Here is a 20,725-nt window from a genome sequence, read left to right as displayed (position 1 = left end):
GCATAGGACCCCGAGAAGGGTCAGGGGGCCAGGCACGGCGGTGAGCCACCTGAACCCCGAGCGCGAGAAGCACGGGACAGGCTCAGAGAGGACGACGAGCGCAAGAAGCGCGGGACAGGCCCAGTAGGGTGTAGGACCCCGAGAACGGTCAGGGGGCCAGGTACGGCTGCGGGCCACCTGAGCCCCGAGTGCAAGAAGCGCGGGACAGGCCCAGAGAGGGCGACGAGCGCGAGAAGCGCGGAACAGGCCCAGAGAGGAGTGCAGATAGAACTAGGAGCCCGGAGAAGGGTGAGGCGCACGATTAGAGTCCAGAGTAGGGCCAAGCGCGCAGTGAAAAGTCCGGAGAAGGACCGAGTGCGCGGTGAGGAGCCTGAAGAGGACAGAGTGTGTGGTTGAGAAGCCCGGAGAAGGGCGAGAGGGTGAACAGAAGCCCGGGAGGGGCAAGTATTGCAGGAAGGCCCCAGAGAGGGGCCGGACAGATTGGGCGCGCATACAGGGGGACCCCAGAGAGAGAAGCGGTGTGCGTATTAAGAGACCCCAGGAAGGGGCGAGCATACAGACATGAGAATGTCCGGCACATCTGCGAGGCTTGGGGCATGCTAAAGGGGAGGTTGGAGGCACACGTAGCCCATAAGGCAGGGTGCACCAGTTCAGAGTAGGGCCAGTACGAGAGCGCCGTGCCCAAGGGGACGGAAGACAGCCTCCCATACAAAACTATATATAAAACCAAGACATGGCGGGCGAGAAAGAGGGTGCATTCGAGACCCAACTTGGCATGGTAGGGGCGCCAGGGGAGATCACGGCCGCTCCTGTGCCCCACCCCGTGACAAAGTCATTACACATTTTTTGTCAGATTGCACAACTGTCTGTACACAACAAGGAAAAGTTGAGAAGAAAAACATGAAAAAAAATTAAGAAGTTTCTATCAGGAATCACACTTGAATATTTTTATCTGGAGTATAACTTGCTTCACTACTAACTATAATATATTACCTATTGTATCCAGCAATAACTACTTCCTTTTTACCTTGTGAAAATAGAAAAAGAAGATATAAAAAAGGCTATATCCAGATCCACTGAAACCAATAGAAATACTCCCAATGCCTTCCATGAGCTATTTATCAAGGTCTGAATAAAACAGTCTTTAAAAAAATAATACTTTTGTCTTTTTCACACCACTGTAGTAAGTTTTATTACCTTCCAGCACATTTTCTTGGTTGCAGACAATCATTAGGATTACAGATTTAGAGATCAATAAAGGACAGCATAAGGGACCTGCCAGGATCCCATTCTAACCTGGAAATGAATATTTTATCTCAGGAAATCTACACATTAAACACAGATAGCACATAATCTGTTATCAACATGAGGCATGAGGTAAACTACTGTACATCAACCCAAAATAAGTAATAACCTCCCTGATGCCCCCCGCAAAAAAACAACCAAAACACAACAGTATTCGCCTCTCTGAATGATTTCTGAAATGAAGCTAAACTAGGCAATATTTGTAAACTGTATTCTTCCAAAACTTAAAAATACAGGATATTGAATAGTTTGACTACCAACTTAACACACCAGCAATTCACCGATTTTCAAGAATACATGTTTTATGAAAACTCCTGGATTCTATACACGTACCACCTTTTTAATTTGCCTGTGCCACAGAATATACACTTTTAGAAAAGCAGGTAATAGCCTAAATGATTGAGAATTTGTTGGAAAAAGAGCAGTATTGCACCATCTCTAGAAGCTAAATGTCTAGTGGAACAATTAATATATTTGGGAAAGTCTAAGAATTTTCAGTGGACCAATTTTTGGCTTTACTGAAGTCAATTCCATAAACTTCTATGTTCTGGGTATAGATTTTGATCCAATAGAATGGACAAAGGGCATCCATTTTGGATTGCAGGGAGAATTAAATAACTGTGTTTTAGATCATTAAGCCTGCATTCATTGTTTCTTTAAATACTACAAATTATGGACCAACTATGCAACTGGTGTAAGAGGTGCAATAACATTACAAAGGAACTGTGACGATTTGTAATCACTAAGGCTCCAGCTCTGTATATGCACTTATTGCAGTCATTTTGGACTACAGTGTTGGGATGAAAAATAAACCAAATTTGTATTGAATTATACTAAGAGGATAAAGAACAATAAAATACAGTAAATTGTTGATTAAAGAGACTTCACTAAAGAGACTACACAAATAGGTTGCTTACCTGCTTGATGTCATATGCGAGAAGAACATATTTTAAGTCTGGTGAAACTGAGTATCTTGATGCTTTGAATGTTACCTAAAAACGAGTAATAAAAATGGTCTATCACACAGAAGAACATTTTTTCCCCAAAAATTCTTACATTCATTTCAGACCTAAATAACTACAGATGAGTTTTGATTGCAAAGAACTGAATAATTTGCACATAAAATGGGCCAGATTAATGTTTAGTAATTCCATTGGTGTGAGTAACAATGGGCGAATTTGGCTCTTACACTATCAGAAAATTAAAAAGCCAATAACACTTGGTCCTGATAACCACTGTGTTCAGCAGTAAGTGTTTAAAGGATGACAACTATAATCCGTACATTTACAAAGGGTGAGGAACAAAGCTTCTATGGGCATATACTTCATGCCCAATTATGAAAGAGACTTGTCATTGGGTTAAGCTTAAAGATAATGTGCAGGAAAAAATGGATATGCATGCTGCAGTAATAGAGCATTGTGTGTCAAGTTGTTTTCTTTTAACTTCATGAGCATAAACATTTTGCAGAACAACTTGCACTAAAGGAAATGTCTTTCTTTTATGAGAAGTAAAACACTCAGTGGAAAGTAAAGTGAAACAGAAGGCAGCTTTATAAAACTAATATTGTTTTATATCTACCAAAGACTACATGACACCCAATTGAATTCAAGGCTGTAATTTAATCAAGAGGTAACGCTGATGTCAGAAAGAATTTAATGCATCTTATGTAGGAGGAGGTTCAGAGTGTGCCTGAAGAAACAGGGGCACTGAAGGAAATCATTTTATGTGAATTTGGAGATATTTTCTAGCTACAGATGGATGGGGTCAAGAGCAAGGTAGTGAAGATGTAGGTAAGATGGAAAGAAATGAAGCAGCCGGATGTGAAAGCTTATCAGACAAGTAGATCTGCAAAGGTACAACGTGGGGAAAAATAGTTGTCCCGAGTTAGGCATAACACAACAGCTGAAATGTTTTTCCATGGATACTGTGCTTACAAAAGCCCTATTCATATTATATTACACTCTGCTATCCCAGGTGACATCAGTGAAGTGGTTTAACATGAAACCTTAACTGAAGCCTTATTAAAAACACATTTGGGTTAGCTAATGATGTATGTCCTCACCAAGCAAGCCTCTCTCCCTCTAAATTACCTGGAAATTGCATATTTGAATCTCAAGAAAAACAACGAGCACACAGAAACCAGGTTAGAAAAAGAAATTACTGGGAAAACTTGGGTTTTCCAAACAAAACTCTCATAGCAAGTGATGTATTATTTTAACATTGAGTGTGACATTTCCACAGGTTGGGGGGAGCGGGGGATAGCCATCAGAGTAAAGAATAAAGAAAAAGCATCGTGTTATAAGAATTATTGTCCTCCTTGAACAGCAAGTAATCCAAAAGAGATCGCTGTCCCACAAGCTACCGGGTATGAGGTGCTTGGCATTCAATAGAGATCAGTTGTGTATATGTTGTTCCCTTTATTTGACAAAACACTACAAACATTTTTAGATGTAGAGTTCTTTTGCATTCGGGCAATTTGTTAATTATTGCCACACGAGCTCAGTCATCTGCAATATATAACCTGGGAAGTTTTCCAAATTCATTTTCAGGGGAGTGAAGTGCTTACAACTTCCTGTATTTAGCAAGATTCTTCAGTCACTGATTATGCCGCCACGACATTAATGATGCACTCAGAGCAAACACCTGGGTAGCTCAGCTGCACACTATTGGCATTTTTAGGCAACACCACTAAGAACTGGTCTAGTATTTCCCATTAAAGGATTACCCAGTACATCTAGGGATTTGATATGGTGCAAATCGCATTGGAGAAGTCCTTGCTCATCTTGCACTCACCTGCAAATTTTTGCATGGTTCCAAGAGTCTCATACATAAACTGTCAATGAAGTGCCAGTGAGTCATGAGCTCCTGATTAGAGGTAATGATTTTGGCAGATTGTTTTCCCTGTTTCTGCTATAATAGGATTATTTTTGCTAAGAGAAGGGCAAAAGTATTCCATTTTTTAAGGTTCCACTTAGAAGCAGAAAAATACATATTAGGATAGCAGAAGCTACACACACACACTGCCAAGTATTATTATGCAGACTGACATTAAAAAAAAAACAGTTTTAAAAAAAATACAATCAATGTCTTCATATAGGGTGGCTTTACTAATAAGCTTCAAGGAAGATAAGTGCCTAGTTCTAATATCATTTTAATGGGACTTTGGTGCGCATACATCCTTTAGGTTCTTCAGAAAATCTCAGCCTTAATTTTTGGCAGTTTAAAGCATATATTTGGCCATAAATTCAGAAATGTAGGCCACTGTTAATTTTCAGTTTTATCAACAGAAAACAGTTTTTCGAGGGGGGGGGGGAACCCAAACTACCTACACTTCTCCCAAGCCTAACAAGAAAAAATACATGAGGCTTAGATTTTATGGCTAGGTACAGACATTCAAAAAGCCTGAGGCAGAATCAATCTAAATTGCACAGGTTTCTGAAAGCGGTGTAGTTTGGATGGGTGAACAGAACACACCTTCATGTTTCTGGAGGGGGGGGGAAATCTCAGACTGGGTCTGCCATTTTTAAACTAATCTGTGTGTGCCAAACTTCTGATCTGTTATGGTTATAAACTAGTTTCCAATCACTAATATTGGTAAAAGTGTAATGTGTACCTGGCCTATAAGCCCAATAAAGTAAAGAAAGGCTGGCATTTCAGTGCTTTTTCAAGGTCCCTCTCTATTGAACTGCCTGGTGTCGGACTACCCCATGTAGGAGAGGATATCAGGTGCAGGTAAAGGTGTGATGGGATCTAATGTGCAAGTCACAGAATTGTGGCTCCTGCCATACCGCACGTGCATGGCAGGAGGCACGATTGTGCGATCACACATTAGATCCCATTGCATCTGATTGCCAGTGCAGGGGGAGCCCAATCCCAGGCTTGCCCTGCACCCACGAGAAGCAAGTTCCTGTGGCTGAGAGCTTCATGCACACCAGTTGAAGAGCTCCTACCCGCAGGGGTGCCCCATGTACCCCTGGGGCTGGAGGATCTCTGCTGCAGCTATCCCCCCACCCCAGGGATGTGGGGAAACTCCTGGGGCTGAAGGATCACCACATGGGTGGTCCTCCCATCCCAGGGGTTCAGGAAACCCCTGTGGCAGGGAGATCACCATTGCTGCAATCCTCCGGCCCTATGGATTTCCTACACCCCTAAACCCTTGGGATCATGACAGCTGCAATCCCCAAAGCTCAGGAGTGAATGAACCCCCCAGGCCCTGCCATGATCCCTAAGGCTTGCAGGTTTTTCACTCGGCATAGTGCCCTCCTGCAGCTGGGAGCCCTGTCAGCTGATGGAGCTCCCAGGAGCAGGGGAGACCCTGCAACACATGCAAGTTAAAACTTGATAGCAACCTGCTCTAAAGTTGGTGTACATTTTCAAGGTCTAACTTTATAGCTGGTTGGAGGGTCTTATTATGTGATAGCTAGTTTGTATGTGTAGCTCATTTCCAGGTAATTGCATAGTTAAGCAGTTTATTGTGTAATACCTGTAATGTAGAAGGGACTTCATATGGTTCTTCCAGTGGAGATGAGGCTTAAGATAGAATTTCAGACTAATCCCATGGGCATGACTCAGTGCCACTGAAGTCTCTGGGAGATCCTTCCTGTCTCCATATGATGCTAAAAATAGGTTTTCAACTATGAAGCTCAGAAAAGATACAAAGGCCGTACGGATGTAGACGATCTGCCTCCCTACCAGCACCCAACCAAGCTAGATGGGCTTCAGTTTCTGAATTTAGGTACGGCTTGCTCTCCGTCTGATGAACAAATGTTCCACCTGTGTGTGCAAGTGTGTGTGTATGGGGTGGGGGGGTAGGTGGAGAGCATTTTTAATATATGAAAAAATGTCATTCACCGTTGTGAAAAAATGTGAAAAAAATGTTTTTAAAAAAATCTAAAACATTTTTATTACACCCACACCATTTGTGCACATACTCTACACTTCCAGTCTCTGCCTTTGTCAGAAGCTCTGGTCCTTTCTTCAGTGTTCTCATTCCTGTAGTAAATACCCGCTACTCATGAAAGATTTGTTTCATACTGCTGCATAATTTTCATGAAAAAAAATATACCTACAATTTCATATCTTTTCTTCTCCGTCTAAATTCACAAATCACTCAACAGCTTCACTTCCATTGCTAAATTTAACAGAGCTTTATTTTTCTGAATTATAAAAGCAAAACAATCAGGTTTGATTTTTGCATTTCTTGCTCAGGCAGTACCCCTACTGACTGCATAATTGGGCCTAACTGTATAAAATGAACAGCAGATTGTATGTCTAGTCTCTTTTGAAAGAAATGCCTCATGTGAGATGGATTTTAATTCTTTGTCTGACAGTGACACATGATGCTGTGAGGCTCCATGGACAAGCAGACGCCTCCTCTCTATTCCCAATAACACACTTGACAACCATGACCACTAGTATGTCCGCTACCATAGATCGCAAGGGGGATAACAATATGGAAACAGAATGATATAGCACACTTAAGCTACCCTTTGCCATGTACTTTTCTATTCTCACCTTCCTGTTATGACATTGGGTTTGTCTAGTGGAAGGCAGGTTTGCAAAAACTATTTGAACACCCCGGCAGAAAGCGCTACAGCAAGATCTCTAAACAGGATAAAGAGAGATAGAAATGAACAAAGCTACCATTTATCGAACAGGATAAAAAAATAATTGGAAATTTTCATTAGTAAAACTGTCTTCAGCCTTCATTTACAGGTCAAAAATCTGGTACTGATAGGGATGGTTATTCCTTTACATTTGATGAGTATTTCATTCTTAGCAGAAGCATTCAGTTGTTATTCAGTTGATGTCGTTATGCATAAGAATAGCTTAGGCTAGAGACAACATAATTAAGTTAACATTACAGTTAACAATCCCAAGTGTCAGGGGCCAGGGTGAATGCTCAGATAACTGAGAGGAACTATTGATTCAGTTTTAGCCTTTACCTGATCCTCATTGTCAATATGTGCTTCTCAATCCCAGCCTCCTCTTTTCCCTTCTGCTTTCTATTTGAAAGCTGGTCTTGAGATATTATTGATGTGCAGGCTAGTCTTTTCATCTTTGCTCAATAGTCATACTCACTGTACAGTATTCTTCACATGACTCCAGTGAATTTTAATTGCTCTTACATTTAAACTAGTGTCCTGTTTCTAGTTGTTTAATATATAGCATAGAAAAGCAAACTGCATATAAGGTAATCTACCCCACCCTTATGCTAGTGTATAATTATTCTCCAGAGTATATTTCCTGGTGTATTTTTCCTCTTTTCCTGGGTAGTTTTGAGTGGATCAAACAACAACAGTTCAACCACATCATTTGAGGAATTAGTAAACATTTAAGCTATTTAGCCTTTTTTTCCTTTCATGCTGGCCTATTTACTTTCCCTTGTACCGGTCTCTTTTTAAATCGGTATTTATCTCCTTCGCATTTCCCTGGACTTCAGCTGTTGTTAATACTCGCGTCACACATACATAGTTCTTTATACTATTTTTTCGCACATTCTTAAAGTATGTCCATTGCTGAATGTCTCTTTAAATCTGGCAGTAATCATACTTAACACTATCTTAAATTATATATAGCAATCTGCATGCTCATTGTGTTCATGGAATAAGGTAGCTAAAGGTCAACAAGTGATGATACTCATTGATCTGACTGAATTGCTTAATTCTCTCTCCCACTGTTGAAAATCTTGGGTAACTTAAGAGCTTTGTACCTATGTGAAACTGAACTGAGAGTAGAACTAGAGTCCATTTTGAAGATTAGACACCAGAACAGTTTGCACACTGGGACATAGATGTAAAAGCAGAACAGTAGTACATAAGGAAAATATAGGAGAAGAGACTGAGTCTGTTCACAGGAAGTAGTTATGGCACTAACTAGGGACTTAAAAGCACTAGATCCAAAAAGGGATTAAGGTTGTGCAATATTGAGTGTTGTCACATCTAATGCAGAGAGAAATCCATAACCCTCTGACAGAGGCCTATACAGCAGGTGGGATGACTTAGGTTCCTCATAAATTAATTCAAACAACCAACATAAGCAAAGTTGCCTGAAGAGTTTGATCTGAAGAGGAGGCCACATAAAGCTAGAAACACAAACATGCATCTTAAATCCAACCCTTAGCCATGGCTCGGTCATCTTTCTCAGAGGTTGCACGGAGGCACGTCCATCCACTTGGAATTCATAGTCCTGAATGCTTCAACTGAAGTTAGATGCTTAGTCCCTTTCTTTAAAAAAAGGGGAGCAAGGCTCATTCCTTTGTTTTACAAGACAGAAGAAGGATGGCATACATTGAATAAGTTACAAACATTTTCCTATGACAACCACAACCATTAGGTTATCCAGTCAGGTTCCTTCTTGTTCTCTTTTTCTAATAAATTCAGCATTTTTTCTGAACAGCATAGCACTGCCCCAGTTAAAGATACTTAGGTGCTCTCTCCCAGTATGGGGTGTTGGCTGATGTTTAGGATACTCTCCAGAGAAGAATGCAGTTTAGAGCACCTCAAAGGAAGAATCCAAACCTAGTTGTCCCCTGTGCTGAAGGAGCAGAATGAGTCTAACCACAACAATAATGTAAAACATGGCAGCAGAACTACTGCCACAATCACCACCACCTTCTGTTCTTTAAAAAGAAGTGATGGGCAATACTTAAGCTAATGATATTATGGCTTTTTCCTCCTTGTTGCTTGCATGCCCTCAATGGAAATATTGAGAACACAGGAGAGACAGTCTCCCTGCCCTTGGTACTACAAACTGGCATCACAACTTCCCCCAGAATTGCAAGTAAGGTCCATCTCAGCTCTGTTACAGCACATACTTGGGCACTCTGAATACCATGCACACTGTCTTGGCACTTTAAAGCTCTGACAAGAAGAAGTATATATCCAGTGCAGATGGACCCTTTGCAGACCTGGCCTGCCAAACTCTAAAAAGCCTCTACTAATCATGAATACACTGTGAATTTTTCAGAGATTTATAATTAGGGCAATTTCTCATAGGCAGAAAAAAAAAAGGGGACAAGAGAAAACATATCCCTGGGGTTAAGTCAACTGTCCTTCCAAATTTCGGCTCCTGTTCCAAAGTGTGGAGGTGTTAGAGGTTTTCACTGAAAGAATTGTAATGTTTGTTGTTTTTACGTACATTTTTATCTTAAACTTTGTAGGAATATTGGAATCACTTTTGCTGCAACATTAAAATAGATTCAGGTGCAGGTAGAGACTCCAAAGCAGGCAAAAAAGAAGGAACTAAAGTTTGACAAAGTTACAACTGAAAATGTGTCTTTTCAACAAAAGTCTTGCTTTAACAAAGGTACCATCCAACTATAACTGTCTATATAAATAGGGAAAATTTTTCAGAAACATTAAGGGCAGATCAGTCCTTGCCCCTGTTTGCTTTAACACCTCTTTTGACACCCCAACATTTAGCAAACATGAAATATGCTCATGAAAATCTTTGGTGTTCACTGCAACATTGCAAATTGGGATGACCAGTCTGACAGGTAATGAAAAACTGCTGCCGATCTCCCATAACAGAGATGGGAAAACTTTTACATAGCCCCTGCCACAGGCTGACATATCCATCCTTGACCCTCCCTCCAAGTTGCTTGCACTTCCCTTCTCCAAATATACCTGCACCTCTACAGTGAGGGTAAGCACAGGCAGGGCAGACAAGCATGGAGAGCTATGAAGGAGGGTGTTACAGCAGAGAAGGGTGGCTCAGAGCAGCTGTGTTCTGGCTGATCCTCTAGGCCAGGGGTTGGCAACTTTTTTGGCCAGAGTGCCAAATACCCCAAACTCGACTTGTATGGGGTTGGTGTGCCAGGGCAGATAGGACAGGTGCTCCAAGGGGCCTGATCCTTATTGTGGCAGTGCAGCTGTGGCCTCTTCCCCGCGATCTCCCCAGAGATGCATGTGTACCTGCTGCCAGCAATGAGCTGGTCTGTGGAGCCCCAGCCCTCACAGAAGTAGTTTGCAGTCTCCCAGATGCCTGCCATAGCTGGCCTAGGCTATGGGCAGGCCCCAGTCATCCACCACGGAGCCTGGGCTGCTTACAGCAGGTGACAGGGAGGCTGCAAGCAGCTGCACTGAGATCTGTAGAGCCCCAGCTTGGCTCACTGCTGGTGACATGCACATACACCTCTGGGCAGATGACAGGGCAGCTGCGAGGGGCCTGATCCTTGTTGTGGCAGCGCAGCCCCGGACCCTTCCCCTTTGTCTGCCCCAAGGCATGCATGCCAAGCAAAGGCCTTCATGTGTCATGCTTGGACATGCATGCCGGGGGTTGCCAACCCCTGCCCTAGGCTGCATAAGACTTTCTCAGGCCAGATTCAACCTCATCACAGGCTGAGTCTAGCTCATGGGCCATAGGTTGCCAACCCCTACTCTAGAGCTTCTACCAAGGAGGCCTAGCAATTGCAGTTATGAGCCCTTTTCACCTTCAGGTTTTCTGTTTGATAGATCTACAGCAATAAACCGTATCGAAAAGGATTTGGCCACAAGGGTTATTTGACATTTTGAGGGGTACAAGATAGGGAGATAATACTACAGTGTTCATAACAATGCATTTATAGCATGTGAGTGTCATTACAATGTCCAATATGACAACAATTACCAATATTTATGTGGTTATATGATGCTGGTTAATGTATCTACCATTATTCACTCTTTTATTAATAGCATGTAGAAGGCTCCTAAATAAAATATAACCAAGTAAACTGTTCTTACAGTTAAAGCTAAGAAACTATAATTGCATTAAGATGCTATGTTCAGTTCCCAGCAAGGGAGGAAGGGTGTGGGGAGGTGAAGAGAGAGAGACACACACACACACACACACACACACACACACACGTCTTATTATGAACAATGGTATGCGAAATATCACAAAATATTGAATGCCAAAAGATCTGTTCAGACTAAAATTCTAATTCTCTTCTTTTGGCTGCAGGGCCTCCACTGGGCTTTCACAGCTGGGCTGCCACAGAGCCTAATCATGATTCATGAGCCAAAACTTTTTCTGCTCTGCTCACCCTTCTGAAGCCATCCTCCTAATTAGCAGGCAGCAAAAAGTAATCCCTCTCTATCAGCCCACGTGTGAAAGATGGCCCACAGTAATGATAATACAAGCAGCACAACACACTCTGGGGTATATCGAATCCGGAAGCCCCTGGAAACATGTGCAATTTAAATAGATTAGCTGGCTGAGTCCCAGAATGGAGGCTCTCTTATGCCTGAAATAAAGATTTTTTGGAAAGGAAGAGAAATCTGGTGGGAAGCTGGGAAGGAGGCTGTTGGACACTAAGGGTGAATTGTATAGCATGAAACATAAAACTAGGAAAGCCTGTTAAAAAATCTGAGATCAATTTAGAAGCCAGTTTTAAAATTTGGGGTAAATAAGTATGCACAGTGAGAAGCTGCATAAAGTTTGGTTAATAATAGAAATATAGAATAAATAATCTAAGCTTCAAAGAATTCCTTCAGGAAGGAATGATGCATTTTTCAACACTCTTGTCTCAGCAGCAGGAAAATTTCACATTTTAAGCAGTTATTAAATTGGTTATTTTTGCAACCACAATTTTGGGGGGATTTTTTGAAGCAGGGGAAGAGATGCAGTTCAGGTGAGTTGGAAAATGAGTGGGTTCCCCCCACCCCCCCAAATCTTTGCATCTGTTTCTTTTTGGGATTGTACTTTATACATATAATTACATTACAGGAGCTCCATTGGTAGGATCGTGGGAAGGGGGAAGTAGAGAGTCATACATACGTTCCATGAGCTGAGACAATTAATGTCCTTCACACCTTTTTCTACTCGTTCACACAGCCAGTTCTGAAATTGCTCCTATGGATTCTGAACTGGTAATTAATTTATTTACCATATGTTTGTATGTTTAAAATCTAACAAACAAAAAAAGCCTAAAAAAGAAAGAACCAAAAGAAAAAGTTGTTAGACTAATTATATTTTCTCAGTCTAAATTCATCTTGGAATTGTAATGAGTTATACGAATAAAGGTTTGCTGGATGCTGAACAACTGGAAAGCATGATCCTTACACTTCACAGTAATAGGCACCTTAGACAGGTGACAGATTATGTATAACCATTACATATAAATTCAGAATCACACACATCAAGGTACCATGTTGAGATTCATGTCTAGTGTGCCTTTTTTTGCCTTCATTCAAAATTTGCCCAATATCCAACTGGCATGCGTACCACTGGACAAATTAGAATATTAAGTATTTATTGACCCACTAGATGCAGCACACTATTTACTGATAACCCGCATATAATCGGACAAGTAAAAATAAAAATATTGAAATGACTAACTAGAAGGTAGTGGGCTACTAGGACAATTTAAATGCTTTAGTAATTTTTTCTGCTCCTAATATATTATGTTGCCCATTAGATTGTTTTACTAATACAATGATTATATAAAAGGCTTCAATTTGAAGAGGACAAATGACTTAATTATGCTGAAGTGCTGTGATTTCAACAGTCTTTGAATAAATCCATATTTTAATAAAGACTTTTAAAAAGCACTTCTCTGTGGAGAAGAAATGGTTACCTTTAAAGAAAAACATCATCACTTTTTAATAAAAAAAGAAAAAAAGTGGTAGCATTTGTTGCAGAAAATTTTCAGTGGCAGACAGAACTTAGAAGTTTTTAATAAACTCGGAGCCTTCCTTTTGTGTTGAGTTTTGCTGGCAGATACAAAGGGTAGGGAGCACAGTGGGTGTCCTTTCAAAGGCTCTTTGGTAGACTTTTGCTTTTTGCATTTTCGACAGAAAGTGACACTAAATACTATAAAAAGAAATGTATTCTGCACAAAATGGCTGTCTCCCGCAAGTGCAGCAACAACTACTGAGCTGCCTACTTGAGGACTGTTTAAGGGGATCAGCAATCAGGTAGGAAGAAATTCCCTTCAAAGATGCTAGTTCAAATACAGCCAGTGAGAGGGCTGACCAAACACAGTCTATCTACTTGTCACAGGGCACAATGTTTATTATGGATATCTGATTACTAATAGGAAACTATCAACAGCAGTAAGACAAACCTACAGTCTTTAACAGCAGTTTTAAGCAAAAGCGAGGGAGTTAGGAAACGAGCATGAAAGGCAGACTAATGCCTCATTCTCGCGGCTGAAACCCTTTGATGGGACAGCGAGTGGAAGATCTCTCTGTCATAGTCCGTGTTGTGGTGCGCACGGTTTTGATGAATATGAGACAGCTCTGTAGAGTCATTAAAACGGAACCATTTCTAATTATGCACTAGTGATTAAGCAGATGTGATGTTGAGGGGGGGAAGTCTGATTAATGATCCAAACAGCTAGCTCAGGCTGAGTACATCTAGCACTGTTAGTATGAGAGAAGTGATATTTAGCAGAACAAGAGAGCTCTTGGTTTCAACTCTGCAGTCTGCCTCTGTTGTGTCATAACCTCTTGTTAGGATTGCTAGCCACATTTTCATCAAAGAAAGAAAATCAGGTACATCAAAATTCCCCTTTGATACACCTGCCAAGCATGTGCCAACAATCATCCAGCTCCACATTCAGCTTTTTCATTCCACTTGTTTGTGAATAACTGTGGGTAGTATCTACCTCATTTATCTTTTGCTGTTTTTTCTACCGACTATGTCTGCTCGCTGTACACAAAGGAGATGCTCAAACCCCCCCCCCCATGTCATGTCTTTATTTGTTGCTTTTATTCTACATATAATCTGTTAGACATCAAGTTGGGTATTATGCATATTTGATCAGTAGCGAGTTCGTAATTAGGAGCGCATGTCTTGTGTCATGAACTCTGTCAGTCAGTCTGATCTAAGGTTGGATTAGCTTGTTGTAATGTAAACCTGCAGAACAGCATCTTTATGAACAAAGGTGGCATTTGCAGTCCGCAGCTGGCTGTCCACATCAAGTCATTGTTACCTGGCATCAGTAGCCTAGCCTAATGGTCTGAATAGCTTGCTATACCAGTCTTACCCCTAGTAACACATAAGCCAAGTGTCAGCAGCCAAAAGTGCATGGCATTATCTAGAAGGCAACTTAAGTCTTGTCATCAAGGTCTAGAAGCCAAGCCAGAAGGTCCAATAGAGGTCTGTACTCAAGTTATGCTCTGGAGATAATACATGGGTCTGACACAGTTAATCCTGTGCTCGGCAAAAAGAGGCTCCGAGAAATAGGGATGGCAATTGCTCTTTGTAATATTTGACGTTTTGCCTTGTAGAAAGGAAGCAAGTAGAAAAATACATTTATAATTAATGCTTCCAACCCTTCTTAGGGCTTGGGGCTGAGCTGTGAGCATGCAATAGGTAAACCGAATCAACTCAACAAGAGACCTAGGAGACATTATACCTCAAAGACACCCCGAGGCACAGTTCCCTCTCCTTTCCCTGTGGGTCAGAGGGCTACCACACCTGTATGTGCAGCAAATGCACACCCCACCTCTGCACTGAATCAAGGCGCCTGCACTCCTATGGCTTTGCTCATTTGCATGAGCTCCTGTTTTCCTTAGTTCAAACTGCTGGAAAAAAGAGGATGTGTGGACTCCAATGCCCATGAGGAGAGGAAGAAGGAAAGCTGGCATGCATTATATTTGAAGCAAATAGGACAAGTTCTCTTTAGGCTGAGTCAACAAAGGCTTCATGTCACAGATGAGGAAAGATGTAATCCTTTGGCAAAGAGCTCTCTTGAAAGTGAATCTTAATTTCAGTTTTGGGCACCCAAAAGAGGTTAGGAAACTGAAGTGAATTCATATTATTTGCATAAGCAATAAAGGGCTTTAAGGCATATTTATGAGGAAAGATTGAGAAGCATGATACATGGAGCCTACCACTTGGCTAAGTGAAGGTAAAGGGGAGGTTACAAGCAGTAACACTGTGCATAATGACATAAAAGGGAATAAAGGGAAAAAAATTGACTAAATATAAAGCAAGTTTCATAATAATACTTATTATTTAGGTAGCACCAGAAGATGCACTAAGCATTTTACAGGAGTTCAAGAAGAACAGTCCATGACTAGTCAAGAAGAACAGAACAGTAGAAAGGGATTAGTAAAAATGGTAAATATGCCTGTTTCTTTCTTTACTTTAATAGCAGAGCTGCTTGAATTCTGCAGTAATTTAATTTGGGGGAGGAGACTCACCATTCCCCCTCCCACAAAATTTTTCTACTGGATAGCTATTTTTCCAAAATCTTCTGTTCTGGATTCTTGTTCTTGTAAAATTGTGACCCTCAAAGAGGCCAATGCTATCAGCTTTTAATACTATTTCCTCTGTCATATGATTATCTTATTATACACATCCCTTATATTCACTATAGGGAGCACAGAAGAAGACAAACTTCAGGAGTTTGAACACTACCAGAGTGTAGATTACTGCCATGGTAATGCTTTCTTGATTCATCTAAACATAGGGCAGAAATCATGAGAATATACTGGAGGAGAAGCTCTTGCACTGTTAGATAATATTTTCCATTTCTAATGTCATCCATTCTAGACAGACAAGGTCTATATCCTGCTTAAGCACTATACTCATTGTAATCCTGCTACAGAAAAAAAAGAATACCAAAAGTACCCCAATTAATTAATTGAATTCCACTGAAAAGTGACATAGTTTAAATTAGTAAAATAAATAAATATTACTTACAAAAGTTGAATTTTCCAATAATAATGTGGTTGTATTTGTTTCTACATTCAGTTTAACAACATGTCCATTCCTATTTTTATACACCACTTCTGAATCTGCAACAACAAAGGTATTAACAATTAGCAAATACAGTGAGTACTGAATATAACATTTGCAAAGAAAATGGGCATATTAAAAACAAGACTCTTAGAAGACCTACTACTACATTCAAATATGTTCAGACAGTCTATAGAGAGAGCGTCATTTTTAAAGTCCAATTATATTGACTTTTCTTGAGATTATTAAAAAGACACCACTGTTTGTAGTATTGAGGTGATGTTGTAGCAGAGAAAGGGCACTGTGTTATCTGAAAGCTGGTCTAAATCTAACCCAATCATGCAGCTAGTCCAATAAAAGGCATCACCACAAAAATTCTTGCAATTCACAACTGCTTGTGCAGTTTGTACACCATATTTCATCAATTCACTCAGAAAAAAAAACTTCTATTCACTTCAGTGGAATCACTGCTGTAAGGTCAGTGAGTTTAATAGCACTTTTCCTACAAATTAAGTAAGTCTGATTACCCTTTAGTTCTCAAGTCTGATAAGTGTTACTCCTCATGTGAACTTGTCTGTATTACAAATAGAATCATTAAATACATGGATGACCCTTGTGAAGGAAGGCTATTACACCAGCAGGGGTTTCTCGCCAAAAGCTGGGCATCTATTTCATTGCAAGTTCTCATACAAGTGCTTTAGTTCAATTTCTGTCCCATGCCTTTAAAAATGTCTGATGACCAATAGCCTTTAGTCCTATCTTTAGGCTTTCCTTACTTGATTAATTAATAATGTTGAAAGGCTTCTCTCAGTTCCATAACTTCTGCTACTGAGTTATGATACTGTTGCACTATATCACTGTCAGGAGCACATGGCTGGATGGACTTCATTATATTAACTAAAAAAGGATTAAATGGAAGTACAATGTAATCTATTCAAATATGAGGATGTGCAACCTACTTAAAAACAATGCAAGTTCAATTTGAAACAGGAGTAAATCTCTCTTCTGCTACTTGTCCTGTGAGTAACTATGGCTCCCTCCAGACGTTACATTTGTTGAGGGATACATGGTAAAATACCAAGTGTTAAAAGGATTTGTACCAAGAAAAACGTGGCTGTTTCACTACAAAAATGGTAGATCCACAACAAAGCTGTTGATTCAAACAGTGAGCACTTTGTTGTGGAAGGAGAAAGTTAATGTCCAGCCAAGTCTCTAACCCACTCCAGTCCCAGAGTGCTGTGCTGTCCTCTCCCTGCCCCACCAACTTCCCCCAAGGCATGTAGTAAGAAGCTGCATCCCACCCAGAGGGAACTGTCAGGGCAACATGCAGGCTGCTCTGTCCCTGTGGCTGCTGGGGCGGGAGCTGCCTGGTCCCAGGTTCCCCCAGGCAGATAAGCTACCCAGTGTCATAAAACCAATACCCAGTGCTGTGTGGCCCAGGAATTCTTCAATAAGTCAGCACATGGAGTTGCTCAGCACCAGTTTCCCAACAGTGGGTATCTTGTGCACTGGCCACCCAGCACTAGAAGAGGCACTACAGTACTGGGAATCCCTCTGCTCTTGCAGTTGTCCAGAACAGCCCCAAGCCCCATGAGTCACAGGGGCAAGCAGAGCTGCCTCCTGTTCCACAGAGTACTAAGAAACAGCTCTGGTTATGCAGTGAGGGTGAAAGAGTTCGCTGAAAGCAGCAGCCAGTTCTGATAAGGGCAGGGTTTATGCCCTCCATCAGCTCCTGCAGTGACTTGCAGGGAGCCGCTTCACCCTTGCCTCCATCTGGCAGTAAGGGTTATGGATCTGCCTGCAACTCAGAATCTATAAAGCATAAGGGTTACGGTTTAACCATCTCAACATCTCTAAGAGCTGCTGCTTAACATTTAGGGTGTATGCTAGGGGTATGCGAAGCGTCAGTCGCCAATTTGGTTCAGAGAAGTTTCGGCACGATTCAGAGTCAGAATCATCAAATCTGAATTGAATCAGGAGACACAAAAAACCCTCCAAATCGATTCAGAAAAGATTCTGGAAAAGATTCAGAGATTTGGAAGGCAGTCTTTCAGGGGAACAGAAACTGAGACAAGGGAGGGGAGCAGGTGGGGAAAGACTGATATTTGTAGCTAGCAAGTGACTGTGATCTTTCCCCGAGTCCCCTTCCAATTACTGTGTTCTTGGGGAGGGACCTAGAAACAGCATATAAGTCTCTGTCCGCAGCTTTTCTGTTCCTTTTGTGAGCTGTTTCTGCCTGAGCAAGAATGTCTGAAATGTACTACTGGACTGCCTTGGCTTCCTACTCAGCCTCCTGCTAGTCTGTCTTCTTGCAAAGGATTGGATACAGCTTACTAATGACCCTTGCCTAGAATCCCTCTACTTATCCCTACCCAATCCATTTATTTCAACTTATTCTTCCCCCAAAAATCTCTAATTTATTCTTGTTTGCCACACTTTTTAAAAAGAAAGCTGTGTTTTCCCTGGCAGTGTGATCCATCACTCTGCAGAAAAGCACACACATGACACACACTCACACGCATACAGTAAACAGAGTAAACAGAGAATAAGAGATATTAGTTAGTTACAGATACATACAGTAACCACAGAAGAAGATATATTAATGTGATTAATTACACATACATGCAGTAAACAGCGAAGAAGAAGAGATATTAATCAGACATACAGTAATCAAAGAAGAACCACTTTTCACAGACGAGCATATGAATTTCACTTCATCAATCTCCTAGTAGATACAGAAACTCATGAACCCAATATAGACAGTGGATTTATGACACACTACAACCTGCCTGACATCTGACTCCCCAGGTAGCAGGTACCTCTCCACTTTTACCTGCTAACCCCCTGACCTCCCTGCCTGTCTCTCACCCCCTGACACCTCCATTTCCATTTTCACTGACTGGCTTTCTTGCCTGCATTGCATGCTAGCCTGTGGCTTCTTTACTATTCCTTCTATTCAGGAAGAGCACACACACCCCAACTAGATGCTTCCTCAGCCTGATGACGAGTTTTAAAACCCAAAAGCTAGCAAAGAAGAATTTCTCCAACTATTCAGTTGGTCTAATAAAAGATATCAGATTGACCCTAAGAACCTTGTCTGAGCTATATCCTTAGATGAACAGAGCTACAACGTACACTCCTTAACACACACAAGTGACACAAGTTTTGCTTTCAGCAGTTTGAGGTGTAGTTTCACAGAAACCCCTGCACCACTCTGCCTGAAATCTGGCAGGCCACCCTCGTGCCCGAATGAGGGGCTATGTATGTGGCAGGATATGGCGGCCATTTAATGCCCCACTCTAGAGCTGGAGGCAGCATTTTAGTTTCTCAACAGCCACCAAGGGAAGAACATCTCCCTGCTGAGCTCCTGTGCCAGGAATAAATTGGAGGTATAAGGAATGGGGCTATATGGGGAGGAGGAGGCCACACATCATCCTAGGCATGACCTAAACTATACCCTGCCAGGGTAGGCAGGCCTGGGTGGAATTGCTGGTGGCACAGAAGCCCTAGGAAATGCCAGGACCATAAACTTCCCTGGTGAAAGCTGGGTAGGAACAGGAGGCACATGATAACCTCCAGACCACACAGTCCTGGCTGGGGAAAGCCCAGACCTGTAAGATCTTTGAGAGGTCTCAGGCTTATTGGTTACAGTGGAGTTGTGAAGGTTAGAACAGGGGCTACCATCTCTGCAGTTTTCACCCTGCTGCACCTTATCAGACACACAAAGTCACAGATATCATGAGTTTTGCTTTGAACAGTTTGAGGTGCAGTTTCCCAGAAACTCTTGCACCTATCTCCTTGAAACCTGGGATGCTTCATGGCCTCAGAAGGGGTTACCACCCTGCTATTTTAATCCAATTCTGCCAAAAAAATGACAACAGTGATTCCCCATTATAGTCTATGGCCGAATCACCGAATCTCTCCAAATCACTGCCGAACCTATTGAAACTAATTCGGCTGAATCAGTCTGAATCGAATACTTCCCTATTTGCACGGGCCTAGTGTGGACCTTTTCCACTAAAGTCACTGGAAATGTTTTTATTGACCTTAATAGATTCAGTATTCACTCTTAGTTTTGTATTTAAGTTTTGCCCATTGCTTTTAAAACAAACTTAAACTACAGTATAAGTTACAGAAATGGGTTCAATTGTAAAAGATTTTCACCAGATTTAACAGTTAATCAAACATAACTGTCTTATTATAATAATCTGGAAATCAGAATTTATAATGGAAGTCCTAAAGTAGTGCTGCAAGAAAAGCTAAGAATATGATTCTGAACTACAGAAGAGCATCATTAAGTTACTGGGATGTCTGAGAACCTCACTGTAGATTACTAAATTTATGAACTAGTAAGCAAACATGATCTGGAAAAAAACAGGATCTCAGCATTGTAAAGTCTACTTTCCTTATTCATATAGAGCAAGTGTGGACAATTATTTCGGTTGGCAGGCCACTTAAGTTTTGGTGAGCCACACAAAATAATTCAGAAGATATCATTGGAACAAGTTACAGATAAAAAACAAACCATATACTAAAAATCAAACACCTACTGTAACATATTTCAATTTTATTTCAAAACATAGTTTTTTCCTAATTCATGTTTTTTTTAGTAGTGTACATGGAAGCAATTGCATGGTAGCTCAAAATACAGTGTTACTTTTCCATATTGTGTGCAGGGAGGAAAGGTATGGAGTGGGTGTGGTTGTGGAGGTATGTGTAGTCTGTGGGGAGCCTGGGAGAGGGGGGGGGG

General features: G+C 41.3%; 1 protein-coding gene across 1 annotated transcript in view; it reads right to left on the bottom strand.

Moving 5' to 3' along the window:
- DPP10 (dipeptidyl peptidase like 10) overlaps window positions 1-20,725 on the bottom strand; it is a 531,248-nt gene that overhangs the window by 328,772 nt on the left and 181,751 nt on the right. Inside the window, exons 4-5 of the mRNA XM_019522800.1 lie at window positions 15,940-16,034; window positions 2,223-2,297 (exon numbers count right to left, since the gene is read on the bottom strand). Of these exons, the coding sequence (XP_019378345.1) occupies window positions 2,223-2,297; window positions 15,940-16,034 (170 nt within the window). The remainder of the gene's footprint in view (window positions 1-2,222; window positions 2,298-15,939; window positions 16,035-20,725) is intronic.

This window comes from Gavialis gangeticus, unplaced genomic scaffold, assembly GCF_001723915.1.
Source record: "Gavialis gangeticus isolate Ggan-Ray unplaced genomic scaffold, GavGan_comp1, whole genome shotgun sequence".
Classification (NCBI taxonomy): Eukaryota; Metazoa; Chordata; order Crocodylia; family Gavialidae; genus Gavialis; species Gavialis gangeticus.
Note: the sequence above shows the minus strand (reverse complement) of the source record. Positions and strands in the feature narration are given on the sequence as shown.